The 21169-nt window shown below is 42.6% G+C and overlaps 1 protein-coding gene across 9 annotated transcripts in view; it reads left to right on the top strand.

Annotated features, from left to right (window-relative positions):
- WDFY2 (WD repeat and FYVE domain containing 2) overlaps positions 1 to 21169 on the top strand; it is a 149778-nt gene that overhangs the window by 57311 nt on the left and 71298 nt on the right. For all 9 annotated transcript variants that reach the window (XR_012644451.1, XR_012644450.1, XR_012644452.1 and 6 more), the window contains 5 exons: positions 5627 to 5681; positions 11169 to 11319; positions 13179 to 13291; positions 14621 to 14747; positions 17707 to 17812. Coding sequence is in view for 5 of the 9 variants with exons in the window: in XM_074987342.1 (XP_074843443.1) it covers positions 5627 to 5681; positions 11169 to 11319; positions 13179 to 13291; positions 14621 to 14747; positions 17707 to 17812 (552 nt within the window). In the remaining 4 variants the exon portion in view is untranslated. The remainder of the gene's footprint in view (positions 1 to 5626; positions 5682 to 11168; positions 11320 to 13178; positions 13292 to 14620; positions 14748 to 17706; positions 17813 to 21169) is intronic.

The following is a 21169-nucleotide window of genomic DNA, read 5'->3' as shown; positions in this document are numbered from 1 at the left end:
AGGTGTTCCACCACAGCTGGTGAAGAAGAGCTGGTGACTGAGATCAATTACTGTAATGTTTCGGTTTAACTTAGCCTCTAGCTAAAAGTTAATTAGAATCAGTCACCTGTTTGTCACAGAGTAAAATCAAGTGGCTGATAAACTTCCTTCCTTTTGCTCCTAAAAATGACACAAGTGGTTATTCTCAGCCATTATAACTTGTCAGCTTGGAAGTTTATCTTTGTAAGTAGAATGTCTGAACAAGATGAAAGAGTATTGCTCATGATGATTGATTTTAATCACTACTGCCAGATTTCATATGTCCTTAGGAAATTGTGGCACTTAAAACAAAATCAAGTTGTAATTTTTCCTTACGCTTCCACTCTGACCCCTTCCCCAAACCCTGGCCTGAAGATCAGAAAGCTGTTTTTGAAAAGCCCCTCTCATTCCATTACAGAATCCAAATCTTCGGGGCTATTTCAGGTCCCTGAGAAGCTGAGGGACTCTTTTTTTCTCCAAAAGCAAACTCTGTTCCAAATTAAGCTCTGAAGGAGATGCCAGTCTCCCCACTCAGATTGCTGTGAAGAAGAAACCTGTCTTTTTATAAAGATATCTTAACAGCTCTGCCTCCCTTAATGGTAAGAACATTTATAAGTGTCAGTCTTGGTGCCTATGCAGCACCAAATAAGACAAAATCATTCTTGCCTACTCAAGATCACCTCTCTGGTTCTTAAATAATTTTGTAGTTGATCCAACACTAGAATAGGGGGGGTTGTGGATTCCTGATCATTAGAAAGTTTTAAGAGCATGTTGGGTATTGTCTTGGGTGACACAGTCCTCCTTGAGAACAAGGGGCTGGACTTCATGACTTCTTAAGGACCTTTCCTGCCCTACGTTTTTATTATTCTGTCACAGACTAAGTAAGTGTATCTAGAAAGAAATCAGACTGACATTTGAAGGGTTTGTTTGTAGCAAACAGTGTAGGTAAAAAGAGTCTTAACAGATTTCTTTGAGCCTATACTACCTCTCCGGCCAAAAGTTTGTTTCTTACAGCAACTTTCATCTTGGTAGGCAGTATGTTTAACTCGTGTGGGCATTCACAATTGTAGTCTTCCTCCAGTTCCTCTTGGACATCTTGGCAGGTCCTACACAAATGGATGTGGAAGAAATTTAATTAAAAATAAAGGATTTGTTTACAACCCATTGTTGCTAGTCACAGTAGAACAGCTGTCAGATGTATACATGTCTAATTGAAGTAGCGATAGGTCCAGTCCAAATGCATTTCCCTATACACATACCTCCGAATAGTCAACTACTTCAGCAGTATTACCAATTTAGTCATTTTCCAGTCCCCCCTGTAAATTCCAAAACGCTTTTAACTTCAATTTCTGGGGACATTACTGCGGAAATAGTCCTTCCAGTTTGAAGCAGATGTGTTTTGAACTTTGTGAGTGACCTCTACATTTATCATGGATGGAGCCCAAAAGCTGCCTGATAGGATCTGGAAATAGGCTGCTCTGACAGTAGACCCATATTCCATGATTCATTGCTCTCAAAGTGGAGGCTAAACAAAACATATAGGTGCAGCAGGCATGAACTTCATGAGTCAGGGTGCTCTATATTATACCACCTGTCTATTGGAGCAGCCAATTTGATCATTTGTGGAATGATTCATTGGAGGAATGAATATGCAGTAAAAGAAAACAATGGTCAAAAGGGTGTTGGGGAGCAAAAAATTTAAAATATGTTGAGGAAAGTGCCAAAAATGTGTAAAGAAGAAAGACTACAAAGCAAGAATGAGATGTGGCCGTGGATTTTGTATGGAAAGGAAGAAAAGATGGGTGAAACATGAAGATAAAAAGTATGGATTTGTTCAGGTAAAAGGCAAATTCTTATATACTGCACCCCCTGTTTTTAAGAAAGGAAGAAGGTGTTAAAGTTTGTGTCTATAGTTTGTCTATTTTATATTTCTGCATTACACAGTGTGTAGTATTTGCTAATATTGAAGCATAACTAGGTAATCAATGCATTTGTAATCCTTATTCCAATTTCACCTTTGCTAGACAGTGACCATAGCTTTCTCTATGCCATAAATCAGGATACTTTTATAGCAAAGCATTTGAAAAGTCTTTCACCGAAGACTGGTAATTAACATGTCGTTACCTAATTACTGAGGCAAAATGTGAGTTAGTTAAGAGTGGCCACTGTGTTTACGTCACTTTCCTTCCTTCTGGAAAAGTATCTCAGGTTAATTGGAGGTGAGTGAAGACAGTCATACGCTGGAGTTCATGCGTTACTGATGGTTTATGTTGGGTGTGTGACTGGAATCATTGTTGCCGTCGTAATTTAGCTACTTCTGGTTCAAAGACCTAGAGTCCATGCACCAGCATTGTGTTATATGGGGCATTAAACTTAAAGGCCAGTAAGGTAGGGCTGTTTAACTTCTGCACGTAGTGGCAAGTAAAGCGGACTTATTTTTTTCAGATAATGTCAGGAAGATTAAATCACACTTCACACCAAGGAAGCTTGGTCTAAATTAGAATTATTTTAAAGAACTTAATGCAATGGTTAGATTGTGAGGATCTTCAGGGCAGTAACTAACTGAAACCTAACATCAGTGGTAGGGCAGTTTCTTGCTGCTCTGTGGGTGAAAGTATCAGGATGACCCCGGACTAGAAATTCAACTTGCTGAATAGATTTGTTACCCGTGTTAAAACTCTGCTCTGTGTTGTATTGTAGTCTATTGGTGCCAGGGGAAAGCTAATGAGAAATGATTGGAATAAGGCAACAGTGGGGTGAAGTAGGGCAGCACAAGAGAATGCAACAGTACAGTTATAATTAACTTACCAAAGAAACTTACAAACATTGGACACTTGCTTTTGTGTTCTGTTGCTACATGAACTGGCAGGACAAACCAGTCACATTTGATTTCACAGTCCAATGTTTGTAACCTTTGGCTGACAGGCTATAATACTCATTAGTCTGAACTCAGTTTTAGCAGATCATATCCAGTGCCTTGGTGTCTTTTTTGTTTGAGGGAGATTGTTCTGTTATTGTTGTGAAATGTGCGGATGGGTTCTGGGGCTCATATGGTTGTAGGCTGATTTTTGGATTAAAGTGGCCACCACTTCAAAGAGTTAACATAGAGATCTACAGTTACTTCACAGTGAGATCTGAGATTACACTGGCTAGTCTCCTAAAGTTGGAACAATGGGGAAACATCGCCAAGCCTCCAGTCAAAAACTGACGATTACTATTTTATAATATACTTTGCTTTACAAATAGGTTGTAGTACTAGTCTGCCATTCAGTGTTTTGGTGCTACTTGTGAACTGAAATACTCCAGTACTTTATGAGGCTTTTAAAATGTTATTATTTTTAAGTATTTTTACTTACCGTCATTCACGCCCCCCCCCTTATTCTGTGCTATCTTCAACTATTCCAACCTCAGTGATCTCTCCCCTTTCACTGGAGTTGCAATAAGAATGGCTTCCCCCCTCCCCAGCATCAGTGCTGCTCTTTTCTTGTGAAGTCTCTCAACGCTTGCTGTCTTGCACACTTTTAACTTTCTCTCGCTTACTCACAGATACAGTTGACTAAGCTGTATCCATGAGCTCCAGCACCAAAGTTACACTATACTGTTTGAACGTGTCACCTTCACTTTTTTTTGTCTAGCCCATTATAAGTCACTTTCTTCAGTGGCTTTTTCCACCATCAATCTGTGAACAAATTCATGTGATCCTACCAGAAAGCACAAAATCGGAGTTGTAAAGCAAGGGTTCCCAACCTTTTCAGTAACATGGCACACTTCGATGAGATGAACAGTTCCACAGCACAGCCACTTCTTTCAGCTGAATCAAGTGCTCATAAACGTCTCATTTACTATGGTTACAGTCGTACTAGAGAGGTTTGCCACAAAACAGTACGTACGACAAGCTAAACAAGGATCAAATGCATTAATATTTCAAATCCACCATAAGAATACACCGTCTTAAGACATGGAGCACAGATGCATTTTCAAAATCTGCTCAATGCCATGCAAGGGACGTTGAGTAAATGAGTAACCACTGAAAGTGGGCTATTGTCCCCAACAGCCCATTGGAGCCAGGATGTAGAATTTAAAATGTGTCCCAGTGCCAACAGGTCCCTGCCCTTTCTCCTTCCCCCTTGCCACAGCAAGGAGTGGAGGCGGGCTCCCTGCCAGCTCATTTGGGCCGGGAAGCAGCCTTTCAGTTGCCTGCCGGCACTATGGGAGTCCTACAGGGCTGGCATTTCCCCTCATGCAAAGAGTCAACTGAGGAGGGTAATTGACGAATTGTGCACCAGCTGAAACTCAGGCAGTCCAGCTGGCACAGGGTTGTCAATTTCCCCCACGCAAAGCTCTTCAAAAGCCTCAGTGAGAGGAATTGATGAAATTTCATGACACACTTAGACAATTCTCATGGCATACCAGTGCCATGGCACACTGGTTGAAAACCACCAATTTAAGTATTAGGCCTTTGCAATCCAGTAACACAAAATTTCTATCAGATTGCTTTCACTGAGGCCCGTAAAATTCATGAGTTTTGATCTGTTCTTTCTCAGAAGTCAGACAGATGAAGGACGCCTCTGCTCCCAGTACATACTAACTTGGGTGGGAGTTTGCCATGCTGTGTTGGCTTTAGACTGTTCTACGGGTTTTCTTGTATGCTGATTATTTTCGTAAATCATTCTTAAATGGTTAATGTAACTGCGTGTGCTTTTTAAAATCAGAACAAACCTGAGCAGCATTGGGAGGCTGACAGTCTCCTCATATGAGTGCTGCTGTAACTGGCAAAATAAGTGCTCAAGACCAAGGATCCAAATGACTCCTCCTTTGCCACCAAGAGAGAGCTTAGAATAATCCATGGCATCCCACACATAGCCAGATGTGGCTGTTCACCAGCCTCGTGTGAACTGCAGAGAAGGAGAAGTATTATGTTTTTAGAGTAGTGTGGTTACAAGGGAATATAGATTCATCAGTGGTATAAAATGAAGCAAATGGAAACATGGCCTTAATATCTATGAAGGCTTCCCAAGACACAGAGCTGTTGATATTTAAAACTAGATGAGACGCAATGAGGAATAATCCAGCACTGGTAAGGGACTGGACAGGTGGCCTAAGAAGGTTTTTGTGCTTCTAAATTGACTTACAGGTATCTGGCCTCTGACCTGTTTATAACCAGGAGAGGGCATTAGTACGTGTCACCGTCCTCTGAACTGAAGCCCCAGCTGGCTTGCGAAAAAAAAGTACTTGGGATGCGCTTGATTGCTGGTCTTTCATTCTGTCGCATGTGGTTGGCTAGCAGGCTAATAGTAAAGTCGTTAACTTAGGCCAGTTGACCTTTAAATATTTTGGTTGCCACTTTTTCCACGTCCTTTTCATTATTAAGTCATTATTGTGAAATCACTTGTTGGGCAGATTGCAAAGAATCTGAAATACGCTGGTATTAGTGGAATTTACTAGTCATTTATTTAAAAGGAAACTACTTATTTATATTGAAGAATGAAATTCTAGCTGGTGTTTGGATTGAAAATGGGAGAAATTTTACATTTGCTGTAAATTCCAATACAACACAGACTTATTTACAGATATTTTACATTTCTAAACGTTGTTTTTATTTTTACAGGAGTTCATTTTATCAGAAGATTACAACAAGATGACACCGATCAAAAGTTACCAAGGTAAGAAATGGACTCCGTCTGTGTTAGTAAAGTTATATTATGTTAATGTCATCAGCTGGTTCTAAAAAAAAAAAAAAAGAGGTTTTTTGCTTTTGCAGAAGAAGAGGGGGAAGTGTTACTTTCTGTAATTATCGATTTACTAATATGAAACTTGGTTTGTCATTGTGTCAAAACTATACTGTGGTTACCGTGAGATTGCAAGAGTGGAAGAATAATGAGTGATTTTTAAGGTTTTAGTCATCAACGTGGTGCTGTTTTTCTGGGTAAATTATTTAAACTCTAGTCTTTTTCTGTTTGAATCTTTGGCAGCCCAGAATATCTAATGAAGAGATCTAAAATCCTGTCCCCTTTTATCTTAAATGCCCAGATCTATTTAGAGACCAGACTCTCATGCACATGCCTTAATTGATTCAGATAAAAAAGTCACATTGACTGCAGTGGGACAAGTACATTTACATGCATGGTAGAAGCTGGAGGATCAGAGCTTAAATGAAATTCATTAGCTGGGGAGAGGGAAGATTTCAGCTCATTCTTTTTTGTCCTCCTGCCCTACCATCTTTCTCAAGGGTTGTACATGTGTCTGTGTTCATAAACGCCAACGTGTACACACAGATTTCTTGATATTGCTGAATTAATGTTCGAGTACAAGCAGTGCCTGAGGATTCTGCAGTATGATGCAGTATAACTGATGCAAGGGAATTACTCTGATTTACCACCCCCATTCTAGCAGGCTTTCCAGAGGGGGACCACTCTGCATCTTAGGCCATGTCTACATTACATGGAAAAATCAATCAATTTAAGATATGCAACTCCAGCTACATGAATTGCATAGCTAGAGTGAACATATCCTAAATCGATTTTTTTTTTTCCTGCCAGCCCCACAGCGGGAGGTCAACAGGAGAAACTCTCCTGTCCACTTCCCTTGCTCCTCGCAACTGCGAGGAGTGCCGGGGTCAATGGTGGAATCCTTATTATTCGATTTAGCATAGTCCCACTTGGCACTCTAAATTGAACTCTGGGAGATCAACCGCCACCACATCGATCTTCTGGTAAGGATAAGTGTACCCTGAGTGAGATCAGTAGATGAAAGCTGGCTGTTATGTTTATAAGAAGCACACAAATTCTTTTTCAGGAGAAAAGGCAACACACAACATTTATTGAATATACATGAAAAGCAGCGTATGCTCTCAGTCACACGCATGTCCTGCAGATGGTCTTATAGTTACCAGTCTGTCATGGCTTGAGTCATTCTAAAATCCAGTTAGACTGAACACAAGTGAGGAGCTGGGCTCTGTTAGTCATGATCTGCTGCTCCAAGGCTTTGCAGGACTGAACCCAAAGAACCATTGCAATATGCCCCATTTTTGTCCCTGTTTGAGTCTGTGGATTTTACAATGCCATGCTATGATCATTCATCCTTAAGTTGCGTATTATCTCATCACCACCAGCGAGGGTTTCCTATCATTATCCTTCATCAGCATTTTGATGTTAGTCTGAAGAAGTGGGTCTTACCCATGAATGCTCACAAAAAATGAAATTGTTAGTTTTTAAGGTGCTACAGAACTTCTTGCTTTGTTCTGCAAGCATTTGGTGGTTATCACTGTGGGTTTCCCCACATCTGATTTCACCTGTATCAGTTACCTTGCCTTCAGCGTATGCTTATCGATCTGCTTACTTGTTTAGCATGGGACACAATGGAAGATCTTCTCTGTTTGTCTCCCAGCATCTCCAAGTCTCTCACTCTCTTTCTATCTTGAGCATCTGGAAATTTGTGATGGCTTTCACCCTTGTACCATTAGGTAGTCACACATCCTTCATTCTCATCAGACAATTTTAGAGAGAATTTCAGCTAGGATTAAATTTTAGAAAGGATTATATAGTTAATAAAGGTATTACAAAAGAAAATTACAAAACTTAATTTGTAATGCAGACAAGTAAGACCGTATAGTTATTGTAATAAACATTGTAATAAAATAATGTCATAAGATAAAAGAAATGACTATAAGAAGTCCTGGTCTCTTCCTGCCTTAACATCAGAGTAGGCACATATCAGGTTATGCAATAGATATCTACCAATGGCACAACACATTCCTTCCTGCTAGTCATGAAGGGTGGCTGCTAGAGTGAAACAGAAGTATAAAGTATTTATAAACAAATATTTGGGACTTTTTACGTTCTTATACAAACATGAAAATACTACATTTTGTCTACATGGAGTTTTTGACCATTTAAGTACAGAACATATTGGCTCAAATTTGTGTGTGTGTGTGCGCGCGTGCGCGCTGTCATTCCCTCTTTCATGGTTGCAAGACTGGGTTTGAAGAGCTATAGGAATAGGTGTGCTTCAGACTGTTGGGCAGGTTAGCTTATACGCTGCCGGATGGGTTATGTATGTGACACAGAATAAGTTTTAGTCTAGTAAACTGGTTTATTTGCTGTAGATCAGTAATTCCCAAACTTTTTGGCATCGTGCCCCCCTTTTGATATTTGAGAAACCCACATGCCCCCCCGCCTCTTCTTTACCATCATCCAATCCCCCTCTCAACAAAAAATTCAATTCATAATTTAAAATAAACACAAAATATCGACATAAAAATATTTAAGATTAAAAATAAGCACAAATAGTTTTTCTTGGCCCAAAAATTTAATAAAAATGTAATTTAACATCATAAACAGAAGAAACAAATGAATTTAATGTGACGGATGATGCTGCATTTTCTTCACAAACTGGGAAATCCTAGAAAACCGACTATGGACCATCTAGGTGTATGGCACAGCCCCACCTTGTGGGTGCCTGGGGCAGCCTAAGCTGGCTAGCTGCCTAAGCCCCGCACTGCCGGAGGTGCCCGCCCAAGCCCCACACAGCCAGAGACACCTGCCCGAGCCCTGTGCTGCCGGGGATGCTCACCCAAGCTGCGGGCCAGCCACCCAAGCCCCCATGCTGCTGGGGCCAAACGCCCATCCCAGCCCCTGTGCTTCTGGGGCCAGCTGCCCAAGCCACCTGCCCAAACCCCCACGCTGTTGGGCTAGCTGCCTGCTCTCCCACCAGCCACCCAAACTGCCCAGCTGCTGGCCACAGGCCCACCCGTCTGAGCCCTCTGTGCTCCTGGGGCCAGCTGCCCGTGAGCCTGCCAGCCCCCCATCTAACCCCATCCTCCCCCCACCCAACCCACATTCACTCACCTTTGCAGGAGGCAGCTAGCTCCACATGGGCCTTTGCCAGCTGCCTGCTTTTTATAGCAGCTGCACTGGGCTACCCATGTGAAATGGCAGGAGCTGAGAGCTGGAAGCAAGGGCCAGCTCTTTCTTGGGGTTGGGAGAATGATGGTGGGGGGCTGGGTTGCCTCGCACCCCCCTTGGAATTTCTTCATGGCCCACGGGGAGGCGCGCCCCCCAGTTTGGGATACCATGCTGTAGAGGTTTGGACCTTACTGTTAGAGCTGCATGGGTTAGCTGAGTTGCCAGGGCATGAAGAACCTGATCCTGAAAAGTGGGGATTCTGGTGACAGATATCTACACCAATTGTAACACCCTTGTCTAGAACTGTCTCTTCCCTATGTTTCAATGGACCGTGTACATATATCTGTGTGGACTATGCAACAACAAAAATCTGCCAGTCTTCATTTTAGCATTGTGTTCTGAGAAATTTTTGTTCTAAAAAACTATTCCAAATACAGCTGTCAAGATATTTGCTCTCTTTCCAGGGTCAGCTTTCACATAAACCAAGGCAAGCAGCCTACGTTGCAAGACATATGTCTCAGAGTCCCCAGAGCTATAATAAACCAGTAGGTTTGTGTATTGCAGAATATAACATTTACTGTTATAATGCAGCTGGGAATAATTCTGTAAGTTATTTTTCAAACCCCTTTATTTAAAGCAGTTCAATCAGAACTTCACAATTCAATCTAGAGGTCACTGATTTTAAAGAGTTAAGGAAAGGTAGGGCTTAGGTTAAAAGCTCTTGATAGTTTTATTTATGTAGCAGTAGAAATCTGTTTGTCCAGCTGTTCTATTGCTATAGAAAAATCACAGCTGGTTAATATCACTTTTTTTCAACATCCTGTTTGAAATAACTTTCCTGTGGGCAATACATGTGTGAAGTTTTTATATGCACTGTTTGCCTCTCACCTGTAACGTCAAGTGGTTGCACATAATACCAGATATCAGTGTCCTGGACCCAACCCCAGATTAGCACTGAATCTGCGATCATGGTGTGGCACTGTAGCTAACATGGTCATCTTGTATGCCTGGGTGCTGTGTACACCCCAAAGCCATGTTTTATGGACAGCTGAAAATGGGACACCTTGTGCTGGGGGTCCGACAAAAGTGATATAAGCACAGCCTCAAAGTTCACGTAAAGGCTGACCAAGTCAGCCTGAATGCAGGGCAAGGCAGCAGAACTATTAGACTGCAATAAAGCTATTGAGAATAACAGAACAGAAAAAAGCCAGAGAGAGATGTGAACAAAGGAAGTCGGCTTTGGCAGAACCATACAGCCATGTCTGCCCAATGTGCAGGCGCATCTGTAGGTTCCTTATCAGTTCCCATTCACACAGGGAGATGCACTGAAACAGACTCTGAGATGTAATCTGTGACAGTCTCTAACAATGTGTGTGAAGTGCTAAAACTCTCCTGTAGTTTAAGATGGTCTGTGCCAGCTCTTCAGGAAACCTGTGACTGCACTTCTACCTGCACAGCCCTACCAATGATAGCATTGGTGGGAGTGGGAATGTACGCAGGGCATGGGCATTTTGTACCACTCTTGTCTAACCCTGCTCAAACGGTCTAAAAATCACAGCCTTGAGCCTTCCCAGTCTAACATTACCAGTGGTGATGTAGCAGTGATGGGCATGTTCCAGAAAAGTGTAAGCAAACGTATATTACAGTAGAAATGAGGGCTGGGGGTATGTGATTGGTCAGTTTGTAACTGTGGTGTTCATAAAAAATGCAGCTGCTTTCACTTCTGGATACTTGAGTGCAATCAAGATAAGGTGTGTGTGTGTGTGTGTGTGTGTGTGTGTGTGTGTGTGTGTACATACGTACGTACTTTCCCTCAAGTAGTTTTCCAGAGAGATGCTGGTGGCTTGCACGTAAGTACACCCTGCCACCCCCCCAGCAGCTGTACTTTTACTCGAGTACCAGAGGGGTAGCCATGTTAGTCCTGTATCCACAAACACAACAAGAAGACATGCATCTGACAAAGTGAGTCTCTGCCCACAAAAGCTTATGCTCCAAAATATCTGTTAGTCTATAAGGTGCCACAGGACTTCTCATTACTTTTACTCAAGTAACTTTGTGGGTGCTTTTCCCACCTCTGGTTGGGATTAAGGGTGTGGGTAAAGGCTTGCAGAACTGGACTCGAGAAGTGGTTTGGTGGGAAGGGATTAATGTACGGGGTTTTTTTGTGTCGGGGGGGGGGAGGGGATGAGAGAAGATGAGTGACCTCTACATTATTATGCGTCTGGTTTTTCTGTGCTTGATTTACAGCTCACCAAGGCCGGGTTATGATGATTCTGTTTGTCCTGGAGATGGAGTGGGTGCTAAGCACAGGACAGGACAAGTACTTCACGTGGCACTGCTCGGAGAGCGGGCAGCGCCTTGGAGGGCACCGCACTAGTGCGGGGGCCTGTGGCCTGCAGTATCCTTTATTGACATCTTTGCTTTTCATTTCCTTTTGTCTTTGGCCCTTCTGTGTTTAAAACGGCTTTTTTCATGTCTCATGTCATTTTCCCCATCTATATAAAAACCTTATGGGGAAATAATTTTTCAGTCAGTTAAAAAATTGTCTGCCCTCATAGCTTTGTCCTTTTCATGCAATGAGGTATATTTAGGTTTAAACTTAAAACCCAGCCTCTGTAACATATCCATTCTTAAAAGCTGCATCCTATTGTGGTCTTATTGAAAGGTAGAGATTGATGGGTCCTTCGCTTAAAAAAAGTGTCTTCCTTTTGGGGATTGTAATAGCAGCAGACTGAGTTAGTGTGTGCACACAGGCAAGGCAAAAATTCAATGACTTAATATGAAATAATGAATACATATCCTCTATCGTGGAATGAACACATGCTTTTGAAATATGGGCTTTGCTGGGAAGTAACTGAGTTCTCGCATGTTAATCAGACAGGTTAAATTTTTCAAGATTTGCACCTAGCTGCCTGACAGAAGAGATCTCTGTACTCTCCTTTGAGCTGTGATAGGTTATTTTTAAATTTACAATTTTCATAAAAGCCTTACACAATGAAGGCTTCAATGAGTTGTTAATGAAACTGTGTCTTTTGTCTGTAGCACAGTCACTGCTCATTTTACTAGTTCACCATAAGCTGAAGATCAGATTGGCATGAAACCAACTTCTGTACAAACAAGTGAAATTGACCAGCCTATTTGCCCTGTCCAGGCTGAGTGAAATGCAAAAAAGTGTTAGAAGGGTAAATACTGAAAAATGAGTTCCACTTGTAAAATATTTACTGTGGTTAGTCTAAAATGTTGAGTAACACAGGATACTATTGTCCTTTCTGCTGCATAGTTCCCTTTATAGGTCTGAGGACTCTCTTCCCGTCACATGGTGACCATTTGAACTGAATCCATACATCTTGTCAGAACAGCAGCTCCTGTGTTTGTATTAACATCAGTAAATACAAGGAATGGATTGGTAGTTCTAACAACCCCCTTCGCCTTGTAAATTCCTCTGCAGTGCCTCTTGAGTTCAGAATGCGTAGTTCTTTGGGTATGTCTGCACTGAAAGAAAAAAACATCACACATACAGCAAGGGGCCTCAGAGCCTGGCTCTCTAGACTTGGCTTTGTGGGACTTGCGCTCTTTGTGCTGAAAAGAGCCACATAGACATTCCTGCATCAGCTGATGTTCAGCTCCAACCACCTCTTCTCTTCCCACGCTCATGCTTCCAAACCCAGGTGGAAATGTAAGTGCAGCCATGTTAGCACCATGGCATGAGCCCAAGTCTGTACCCAGCTCTGAGACTTCTGGTTATCTCTTACTTTGCTGTGTGAAGTTTCCGTTTGATTCCAGAAGATGTTATCGCAGTGCAGCATGTCAAATATATGAGGTGCAGCTAAACTTAGATTGAAGGGATATAACCTGTCAAAACCAATTTTTCCAGTAATCAGTTGTCACCTCAGCACATTTAGACCACACTTCAGGATGTGCCTGTTCAAACTGCCATTTGCCCCCAGCGTGTCGTGAGACACATAGCAGCTCTCTCAAAAATAGCCACCTACTAGAAGCTCTTTAAGAAGGAGGGAGGAGTCATACGCCTTCAGTCATAGAGAGCACAATGGCATGCTGAGGTTAATGTCATAAATATATAATAGTGGTTACTCCCACCATGATTCCAGCATAATACCATAATTAGTATTTAAACCAAAAATTGCCGAACTACTATGTAACTGTTCATAAAAACGTTAACACCTTCTAATATACCCATCCCACAGTGCAGATCATGTCTCTAGCCTTTCTAAATGCTTCCTCAATGCTTTCAATCAGATTTGACGTTGAGACCCGGCATGTGTTTATAGGTGATCATTCCGGGCAGGTAACTATTCTCAAACTAGAGCAAGAGAACTGCAGCCTTGTCACAACATTTAAGGGTCATACAGGTAAAGTTTAAGGTTAAATAACCCTCTTTTGTTCTTCATACAGGGTCTGCATCGCCATGGTATAAGCTTCTTAAAATTTTTAGGCAGCTGTGATGGTTTAAATCATAGGTGTCCAACCTTTTGGCTTGCCTGGGCCGCATTGAGTGAAGAGGAATTGTCTTGGGCTGCATATAAAATAGTTAATGTATATAAATCACATAATAATGTTAAAAGTTTACGATCTTGTGGGGCTGCATTACTAGCTGTCCAGGGCCACATGCGGCCCATGGGCTGCGGGTTGGACACGCCTGGTTTAAATCGACATGGTCTCTGGGGCACAATAGAGGAGCTTGCAATGTCAGCAAGGTTGAAGGGTGGTAATTCTGTCTCATTAAGCACAGGAGAGACACCAGTCTGGTGAAATTAAAATACTTGGGTGGAAAAGTGTTACAACAGCTAAAGCCCCCGCATAGGAACACCCAAGTAGATAAGGCCCCAATCCGGCTAATACATGCATCAGCGTAGCCCCATTTGCAGTCAGTTGAACCGCTCAGGGGGAGGGACTGCAAAGTGCAGTGTTTACAAGCTATGACGAGAAGCACGTTAGGAGTTTAAAAGTTCGGGACATGTTGCAGGAGCTGACTGGTCACTTTGCTGCTGGGGTTCTCTTACAATACCCTTCAAAGCATTATCCTTGTGGTTGGCATGAAAGCCCACCACATAACCAGTGTTTATGGAAAGGGGGATTAATGGCTCATTCTTTGCTGATCCGTTTTTTCCGCTGTGGCCATTCTCTGGCCTCAGTGGACCTCCGTATTGGTCTTCCACTCCCACTCAAACCAGTCTGCTGGTGCTGAGGATGTGGGAAGCATTTTGACAAACTACTGGTGCACTGGGTTTGAGGCAAGGCTACTCAGTTGTTATGCTGCCAGTTTTGTGGTGGCATCACTTCTCATTGTTCCGCAGTGTCCCCCCCAGTTAGTTCCAAGCTCTACTTCCACAGTGTGGAGATATGTGGCAACCTAGCACCTCGGACTACTCATGAGGTGAGTTGCTATCCAGGGATTTGTTTACCATTCACTGGACTCAGTCTGCAGGAGCTACAGAGCTGGGACTGGGCTCTGCATCAACAGAAAATCAAAATTAGACTTTGTCTCTGGTTTCCTAGATTTTTCAGAGGGGCTCCCTCTGTGGCGGTGGTGGTGGTGGTGGTGCACATGCTGGGTACATTGAATGTATTTAAACTTAAGATGCATCTGTTTAAATGGCTGAGACTCACATTTATGACCTTCTTCCCTTCCACTTTCAGTGGTAATAAAATGGCTGCAATGTATCTCTTTCCTGTTCTAGGTGGTGTCACAGCTCTTTGTTGGGACCCGGTGCAGCGAGTTTTGTTCTCGGGCAGTTCAGATCATTCTATTATTATGTGGGACATAGGAGGAAGAAAAGGAACAGCCATTGAATTACAAGGACACAAGTAGGTTTTGAAGAGGTTTTCTTCCTCCTGAGTTCAGGGGAGAAAAACTAAAAAGCAGCAGCCACTTTTGGAAGCAGAACCAAAGGAGGGTATAGTCTTCTGTCGGTGCATTGGATTTATGTGGGACTCCCTGTATCTTGAGTATTAACAACTACGTTTACTGAGAGGTTGTTTTCTCTCATAGAGTTCTGTCATCTTTTTTGGTGCCAGAGTTTTTCTTCTCCCCCTTGAGGGAGAGCACAAGATTCAGAGTACCAGCCACTTTTAACTCCATACTAACTTGTTTTAAATGTGAATGTATGTAGAATCCAGACTGTACCAAAAGTGCTCTGTCTAATTAGTCCTCATTTGTCAACATGTTAAATACATGTTCATAAACATCAGCAAATGAGCAAAACAGAATGAATGTCTGCTGTTGTAAAGGGAAGTACGAGACTGAATCGGCCTAGAGAGGAGACAATGAATTGGTATTTCTGGACTAAAACAGTTTTAAAGACTGTAATTACATGTGCGTGCTGAATTGCTGTGATCATGCACACTGACTTTTCAGAGGCTTTCTGCCTGACTGGCTGGGCTACCTTGATTTCATAATTCTGTACCACTCCAGTTGTGCATACCTGGGACTTCCGCACTGAAGCTGCGTCTACACGTGCACGCTACTTCGAAGTAGCGGCAGTAACTTCGAAATAGCGCCCGTCACGTCTACACGTGTTGGGCGCTATTTCGAAGTTGAAATCGACGTTAGGCGGTGAGACGTCGAAGTCGCTAACCCCATGAGGGGATGGGAATAGCGCCCTACTTCGACGTTCAACATCGAAGTAGGGACGTGTAGACGATCCGCGTCCCGCAACATCGAAATAGCGGGGTCCTCCATGGCGGCCATCAGCTGGGGGGTTGAGAGATACTCTCTCTCCAGCCCTTGCGGGGCTCTGTGGTCACCGTGGGCAGCAGCCCTTAGCCCAGGGCTTCTGGCTGCTGCTGCTGCAGCTGGGGGTCCGTGCTGCATATACAGGGTCTGCAACTAGTTGTTGGCTCTGTGTATCTTGCACTGTTTAATGAAAGTGTGTCTGGGAGGGGCCCTTTAAGGGAGCGACTTGCTGTTGAGTCCGCCCCGTGACCCTGTCTGCAGCTGTGCCTGGCTCCCTTATTTTGATGTGTGCTACTTTGGCGTGTAGACGTTCCCTCGCTGTGCCTATTTCGATGTTGGGCTGAGCAACGTCGAAGTTGAACATCGACGTTGCCAGCCCTGGAGGACGTGTAGACGTTATTCATCGAAATAGCCTATTTCGATGTCGCAACATCGAAATAAGCTATTTCGAAGTTGGGTGCACGTGTAGACGTAGCCTGACACACTTAATCTTTATGCCTATTTATATTAAAGCCTACTGCAGTGCGCCCTGCCGGGACTCATCCCTGTAGCATCAGAGTATCTATCATGCAGGCAAACCTCTGGATCTTAGTTGCATTATGACAGTGCTGGAGAATGTGCTGGTTCAGAGATGTAATGATGCGCTGAATTAGGTAGAACCACAGTCAAGATAGCATTTCTACAAAGTGCTGCCTTTGGCGTTGGCATGCTGTGTACAGACAGTAATGTGCAGCAGTTCTAAACTGCCTTCTAAAATCATTGCTACATAGAGAAGCAGCCATATATTGTTGAACTTCTCTGATCCAGCATCCTCAGGACCTGACCAGAGCTGAATGAGAGAATGTGCCAGACCACAGGAGGTCAAAATTATCTAGCAGTATTACCAACACTTTTCGCTACTTACTAGTCTCTTAGAAGACATTTAGGGGTAAATTACAGCTACATAACAGCACAGAACACTGAGAGTCAAGACTGGTGGCTGTAAACAAATTTTATGGGACCACAGAAAACTTGGCCACAGCCACGATAAGTGGATATCCAGCTAACTAAAATCTTGCCAGACCACGGATGTTGCCAGACCAGAGAGCTCTGGACTAGAAAGGTTCAACATGTACAAGATAATGGACAAGTATTAAAGCACTTGTGAGCGTGAGCCTGGCTTGATGTCACACACTGCTGATGCCAAAGCATGGCATGACATCCTGGCCTAATCTTAGTATGCTAAACCATCCCTTCTTGAAGATCCATTTCTTCTGGAAACACTCCCCCATTTCGTTACCAAACACCAGCACAAGAAAACAAAGTTAGCTCAAGTAATTCCTTCCCCTTGGCGTAGTGTCTTCTTCCTGTACCTATCTCCTGGATTGTAAGAAATCTGGCCTTTCGTATTTCTCTTTTGTGTAGAGCTGAGCACATTCTTTTTTTATGTTAACAAAGAATAATAAAAGGAAGAATAATCCATTCATTTTTCGAAAAAACCTTTAATCTTAAAATGTTGGGAAGATCTGGAACAGCCTAATCAATTCTGTATTCTATTTTAATTTATTTTAATTTGTTAGCATTAAACGCACATACTCACAGCGGCACCTTAAGAATTATTTTTCTCTTACACTTGCCAAATAATGTTGGTCTTTTCATTCACTTACGGCACTGTGTGGGGCTTTACCAAATTATCCAATAATGGACAGACTTTTTTCTGAGAAAATAAGCACAACGGTAGAGTGCTTTCAAGTATTTGGGATTACATTCTCAAAGGTCATTCGATTACATTGTAACCATGGCTTTCAGGAAAGCTAGAGCTCCAATCTAATTAACTTGGAAATTATTAGTTATGTCTGGAAACTAATTTTGTCTTAATTCCTACACTAATAAGTGGTGTTATCCAGTGGGAACCAAGTTCACAGCACATGGTACAGGATATAATACATAATCTACGAATTGGAATTGTAGGACTGCTGAATTTTATACATAAGAATGAGCTGAGAGTGAACAATATGGCAAATCACTTACTTTGCCTTAGGATGCAGCTTTAAACCTTTGACTAATCATAAACAATTTGTTACTAACTGCTGTCATATGTTTCTTTTGCAGCGATAAAGTACAGTGTCTCTCCTATGCTCACCACACAAGACAACTCATCTCTTGTGGTGCAGATGGTGGAATTGTTGTCTGGAATATGGACGTTGAAAGACAGGAGGTGAACAGCTATGTCTTGTTCATCCTTTAAAAATCCGGGACCTTTCTAAAGCATGTAATTTGAATCTGACTGGTATCTTTTTAAAAGTTAGAACATAAACTAGTGTTTTAGGAATGCCCTAAAGGTGAAGGTATATGATTTTGTGAGTGATCTAGTGGTGCAGGGTAGTTATATGGCAGAGAGTTTGTATTTTATGTACCTGGCTAAACAGTTTGTACTTGGAAATGTGACCTTCTGAATAGAGCATTGTGATGTGCTCTTCCTGTGTTTTTCAGTGACTCTGTAGGATGCAGTTATGGGTGCACAAGTAGGACTTGTGTTCTCTTATGCATCAGAAGGATTGTTTGTTTTCAACCAGTTACACCTGTGCAAAACTTGGAGGTAGTGGGATTACACTAAAAACCTAATTAATATTTTAGCAATAATGGGTGGGGAAAAAGCAACTCAAACCTCAGTTTCTAGGGCTGTCAGTTTACCAAGTAAAAGGATGGGGTGGGGGTTGTTTTTGATTTTTGTTTTTTAAAAATAGCCAGATCTGGAAACTCAGATTCATATTTTGTTTTGGTTTTTCTTTTCCTATTCTTGCCAAAGATAACTAAATTAGGCCCTGGATTACAGCTGTGTAATCCCACCCCTGCTAATAGTTAAGGACAAGTCTAACAGATTGACAGTTAATGAACAATTGCAGTGATACATAAGAGAACAAAATCCTCCTTACATACTCACAAGGTATTGCTCTCTATGGCTAACATAAAGAGTAGTAACCATTTACTCAGTGCCTTATATATGCTTGGAAAAAATAGTCTTAGTTTTGTAGCCTCTGTAGCTGCGCTAGTGGTGAACCTTAGATCTGGACAAGAAAATGCAAGGCTTGCACTCTTTGAGCTCATGTTTTGCACTTCCTTGTATTGGGGTAAACCCCGATTAACTTACTCGTAACAGACTTTGGTTTGTCTTTATCTACCACGTGGGGTGTAGCTACACTTAACTGCTGAATTGGCCCATTTCTGGAGTGTAGACAAGGCCTTAGTCACTAAAGTAAGGTCATACTGCTCCAAATACGTGCAGCGAACAGAGCTGAGTTACATGATAGCATTTTTATTCATTCTGTTGGTGAAAGGGACAAGACCCACATAAAAATCTCACTCCTGTGGGAGTATTTTTCACTGGTCTTGTTGATAACTACATCTGAAATTGCTGTACTACCTTAGCTATCACTTTTGCACCCACGGCCTGCTTGACTACTTCTTAATTTCCCACATATGGAATACACATGGGGACCATCACTTGAAGAAGAAAGAGATTACCTACCTATAACTGGAGGTTCTTCATGTGTGGACCTGATTTGTATTCACTCCCCACCCTCGGTCCCCTTTGTAGCAGGCTGATTGTTTGAACTGCAGTAAGGATGGAGAAATGTCAGCCTGCACCGCCTTTTGGACCCTTGGCTCAGAGCAACAGGAGAGCTGTGGTACAAGTGCAGGCCTCTGGATGCTGCGTGCAAAGAATTAGAGTTAAGGGTATGGTGCACATTCACATCCTGCATATTGAATATAGATGGGACCCAAGTATCTCAGAGCCTCCAGTCGCAGGTAACTAACTGCTCTTTCTCGATTGGTGTGACATTAACACACAAATAAAATGTTGCTTCATGTTTTACAAAGGCAACAGCAAATATTTAAAATAAGTGCTTTCTTATTAAACAAACTGCTTGCTTGTGTGAGGGTTGATTGAAAAATGGGTTAAGACGTATAATTAGCCAAATGAGTGGTGCAGCAGGTGTTCATAGGTAGGTAGCCTGAAGCATATATGTCTGTATTGGCTCGTTCTTGTTGTCAGCCACAGGAGGGAGTATATGTTGACTCCCAAACATTAATCCTTAGGACAAGAATGGGGAACCTCTGGTGCACCTGCCACATGTGGGTCATCAGGGTTAGCTGCTGGCGAACCACCAGACACTTTGTTTGCCTGGGCATCCATAAGCATGGCCACTCACGGCCTCCAGTGGCCGTGCTTCATCATTCCTGGCCAATGGAAGCTTCCGGAAGTGGCACAGGCTGGAAACGGCAAATTGTGGCCGTTGGGAGCTACGTGGGCTCTGTGCCTGCCGACACTCAGGTAAGCAAACTCTGGGGTGGCCTGCCAGCAGCTATCCCTGACAACCTGTAAGTTCCCTACCCTGCCGTAAGATTTTAATAGAAAACGTTTTGCCTTGGGCTCTTCTGAATTTTTTTTTTCTTGAAAGTTTTCTGGTTATTGCTTTGGTGGCCTTTTTCACAGATTAGATTTTCACTTGCTACGTGTGTAGCATTCACTTTGATATTGCCATTGCTACTGTGGACTTGCACACAAGAGAAATTGAGCCATCTAAATTATTTTCTCTTTCGATCTTAAAGGCCGTATGAAAGGGACGCTTGAAGGAAGATTGTTGTTTCCATTTTACTGTTGTGTAGTTACCGTCACCAGTAATTGTTACTTTTCCAGATGTGGGCCTCAGGCTACATCTGCAGTACCCTGGAAGATCAACCTGCTGAGGGTCGAGTTTCAGGGGTGTGATTTTGCACATCTAGTATGGACACACGAAATCGACCTCTCAGGAGTTGCAATCAACCCCTGTACTCCTCACAAGATGCAACGAGTAAGGGAGATCAATAGAAGCTCTACCCTTGACTTTCCCCAGTACAGACAGCCAAATTAGCCAAGTGCAGATATGGCAATTTTAGCTACCCAGTTGCTTTAGCTATAATTGCGTATCTGTGGTCGACTTAGTTTGCCTGGTGTAGACATAGCCTTATTTTCTCGGCACAAACATCTAATGAAAGACTTGGTTACTGAATGAGTGAGCTGAATGAGTACCTCTAAAGTACCTTTGGAAATAACCTTACAAAACCAGCTGCAGTTCAGTTCCTTTAGGACCCCTTCCGAGGTGTGAAGGTTTGAGTTTAAGGACTTCATCAGCTTTGCTTTGCTCTTTTGCTCTTGCTAAACATCATCCTAATCTAACCTTATTCAATCACAGCGTCTTGCGTTTCATTCCTTAGTGTTTGGTACTCCAAGCAGTTAGTGAGTCTTCTGAAGCCATTTCAGTTAATTGGATGTATACTTAACGAGGCAGTCTTTTAAGCATTTCCCTTCTACACCCAGTTGACAGGAATGGATGTGTAGTGGATTAGTTATGTATTTACAATAGAGTAACCTTGCCAAAGGTGGGGGAAAGGGCGGATGAGAGTATGAAGCAAGAACCAGCTGCTTCAGAGAGAGGTTCTGTTCGTGGGGAGGCAGGAGAAAGACAAAGGAGAGAGGGAGGGGAACACAAGGGGGAAGCAGCATATTGGAGAGGAGTTGCCCCTCCTTTCT

This window comes from Carettochelys insculpta, chromosome 1 (genome assembly GCF_033958435.1).
Source record: "Carettochelys insculpta isolate YL-2023 chromosome 1, ASM3395843v1, whole genome shotgun sequence".
Lineage (NCBI taxonomy): Eukaryota > Metazoa > Chordata > Testudines > Carettochelyidae > Carettochelys > Carettochelys insculpta.
This window is presented reverse-complemented; position numbering and strand designations above follow the sequence as displayed.